We start from the raw sequence: 3,223 nt of genomic DNA, 5'->3' as shown, positions 1-3,223 counted from the left end.
ACCGTCTCATACTCACACGATAACACCGACTCATACTCGCACGATAACACCGTCTCATACTCGCACGATAACACCGTCTCATACTCGCACGATAACACCGTGTCATACTCGCACGATAACACCGTGTCATTAGCGCCAGCGAACACAGAGATGCGCTGTATCTGATCGATGTGATCCAGAGAAACCGCATCACGGATACTCACGGGACGGTGACGGCTCTCGGTGCTCGGAGCGAGATGCTCGGGGGGCCTCCTCCTGCTCCGCAGTCAGGCTTTCCTCCCTCAGCTCCGGCTCCGGCTCCGAGGAGGAGGAGGATGGTGCTCCAGCGGGCTCTGGGGGCTCTTCGCTAGCAGCTGGAGCACAGCTTTCTTCTGCTGGCTCTGGAGGACTAGTTTCCTCAGTTATCAGCCAAGTGCTGCTGATTTCAGCTATCTGTGTAGTCAAGCTTTCTTCACTTATCTGTGGAGCACTGGCGTCTTCAGATCTTTGTGGAGTAATAGCTTCTTCAGTCATCCCAGGAGTAACGTTACTAGTCACCTCAATTTTCTGTGAAGCACTAGTTACCTCAGTAATCTGTGCAGTACTAGTTACCTCAGTAATCTGTGCAGTACTAGTTACCTCAGTTTTCTGTGAAGCACTAGTTGCCTCAGTAATCTGTGGAGCACTAATAGTTAGACAGTTAACAGTTAGAGCACTAGTCACCTCAGTTAGAGCACTAGTCACCTCAGTCGTCTGTGGAGCACTAGTTGTCTGTGCAGTAGTGAGGTTAGTGAGGTTGTTGAGCCCCGGTGGATGCTCCTCCGCGCTGCGCATAAAAACGTCTGCCGGTGTCCGAGCGGCTGCAGCGGCTGCATTCATGATGATACCGCGCGGAGCTCCATCGGGTGCAGTGGAGGAAACGTTATCTGCTTCTTCCATCTGGAATCTGCTCTTGGTGCTCCAGACTCGAGTGTTGCGGCTGAGGGCTGACCGTTTTCCGCAGCAGAGCCTCGACGCAGCTCAACTTCGCAGACTCCGCCAAAGTGACTAAGCGGAATACTGACTAGAATTCCTTGACCAATCAGTAAACACCACTGGTTGAGTGATGTAACGAGTGGCCAATCGAGAAGCAGAAGCGCGCTAAGCCCCGCCTATATCGGTTCGTCCGCGCCTCTTTTCTCATGCTTGCTCTTTGTGATGTGCTTTATGTTAGAGTTTAACCTCATCATCACAGAAATCCACCACAGTAAACACACACACTCACACGCACACTCACACACACACACACACTCACACGCACACTCACACACACACACACACTCACACGCACACTCACACACACACACACACACACACTCTCTCACACACACACACACACTCTCTCTCTCACACACACACACACACACACTCTCCCACATACACACTCACACACACGCATTCACACGCACACACTCACACTCACACACACGCACACTCTCACACACACACAGAGCACTAGTCACCTCAGTTAGAGCACTAGTCACCTCAGTTAGAGCACTAGTCACCTCAGTCGTCTGTGGAGCACTAGTTGTCTCACACGATAACACCGTGTCATACTCACACGATAACACCGTCTCATACTCACACGACTAATACTCACACGAAAACACCGTCTCATACTCTAATACTCACACGATTAATACTCCGACTAATACTCACACGATAACACCGTCTCATACTCGCACGATAACACCGTCTCATACTCGCACGATAACACCGTGTCATACTCACACGATAACACCGTCTCATACTCACACGACTAATACTCACACGAAAACACCGTCTCATACTCTAATACTCACACGATTAATACTCCGACTAATACTCACACGATAACACCGACTCATACTCGCACGATAACACCGTCTCATACTCGCACGATAACACCGTCTCATACTCGCACGATAACACCGACTCATACTCACACGATAACACCGACTCATACTCGCACGATAACACCGTCTCATACTCACACGATAACACCGACTAATACTCACACGATAACATTATGTGTGTGCGTGTGAATGCGTGTGTGTGAGTGTGTATGTGTGATACACACATACACACATACACACACACACACACACTCACACACACACACACACACACACACACACTCTCACACACACACACGCATTCACACGCACACACACACTCTCACACAACACACACACTCACACACACACACACACACACATACACACACTCACACTCACACTCACACACACACACACACACACATACACACACACACACGATGATGTTTTCTGTACGTACTGAAACCTAGCAGGACGCTCATATAATCTGAACAGCACTGATATTTGTGAATATCATATTCTCCTGATGGTTATTCTTTCTCTCTATTGTATTATTTGTTTGATATTAAATAAATGAAAGAAAGAAAGAGAAGTTCTGTGAAGCTGTGTATAGGCTATGTGTTTGGTGTAGTATGTTGTGCTGTGTAGACGGAACTATATATAAATGTAAATATATCCTACATGTGCTACACATATGTATATCTCACAGGTCATTTTTCAGATACGTGCGCATGCCATCCATGTGTGTGCAGTAATATGCACATGTACAGTCTGATCTATGAATGCTGGTGATTTGTCTTGAGCAGTTTGTATAATACTTTATAGCACACTAGTGAGGCAGTGTGCAGCACATCTCATAAACATCTGCATCGTTCTGCCAGCTCAGATAGCATGCAGGTGCTCTTGTGTTACTGAGTGCTGCTGTGCCTGTCACTCACACACACACTTACACACACACACACACACACACACTTACACATTCATTCACACACACACACACACACACACACACACACACACTCACACACACACTTACACATTCACTCACACACACACACACATACTTCTATCGCCCTACACCAACCCTACCCCTAAACCTACCCCTTACAGAAAACTACTGGCAATTTTTGAATGTCATAAAACACATAAAACATTTTGTATGTTTTTTAAGCCTTTTGTTTTACGAGGACACAGGAAGTGTCCTCATAAACCATGTTGACGTTGTAGCAACCAGTCTGGTTTCAGAAGTGGACATTCGACCGAGACTGCCTTGCTCTCAGCTGTTGAAGCCCTAAGACTGGCAAGAGCGGATTCCAGATCTTCAATACTTATCTTGCTGGATCTGTCCGCTGCTTTTGACACGGTTAACCACCAGATCCTCATGTCAG

General features: G+C 47.3%; 1 protein-coding gene across 3 annotated transcripts in view; it reads right to left on the bottom strand.

Annotated features, from left to right (window-relative positions):
• LOC107570318 (reticulon-4-like) overlaps positions 1-1,047 on the bottom strand; it is a 16,845-nt gene extending 15,798 nt beyond the window's left edge. The window contains exons 1-3 of one of the 3 annotated variants that reach the window (XM_016256538.1): positions 703-1,047; positions 557-645; positions 204-523 (exon numbers count right to left, since the gene is read on the bottom strand). In XM_016256538.1, the coding sequence (XP_016112024.1) occupies positions 204-523; positions 557-645; positions 703-918 (625 nt within the window). In that variant the 5' untranslated portion in view covers positions 919-1,047. Of the gene's footprint in view, positions 1-203; positions 646-702 lie in introns of all 3 variants that reach the window. The other 2 variants (XM_016256536.1, XM_016256537.1) reach the window with 2 other exon arrangements.
• Between the last annotated feature and the right edge of the window lie 2,176 nt (positions 1,048-3,223).

The sequence above is a fragment of the Sinocyclocheilus grahami genome, unplaced genomic scaffold (genome assembly GCF_001515645.1).
Source record: "Sinocyclocheilus grahami isolate Dianchi unplaced genomic scaffold, SAMN03320097.WGS_v1.1 scaffold1440.1, whole genome shotgun sequence".
NCBI lineage: Eukaryota > Metazoa > Chordata > Actinopteri > Cypriniformes > Cyprinidae > Sinocyclocheilus > Sinocyclocheilus grahami.
The sequence above is the reverse complement of the archived record's forward strand: the minus strand, read 5'-3'. Positions and strand labels throughout refer to the sequence as shown.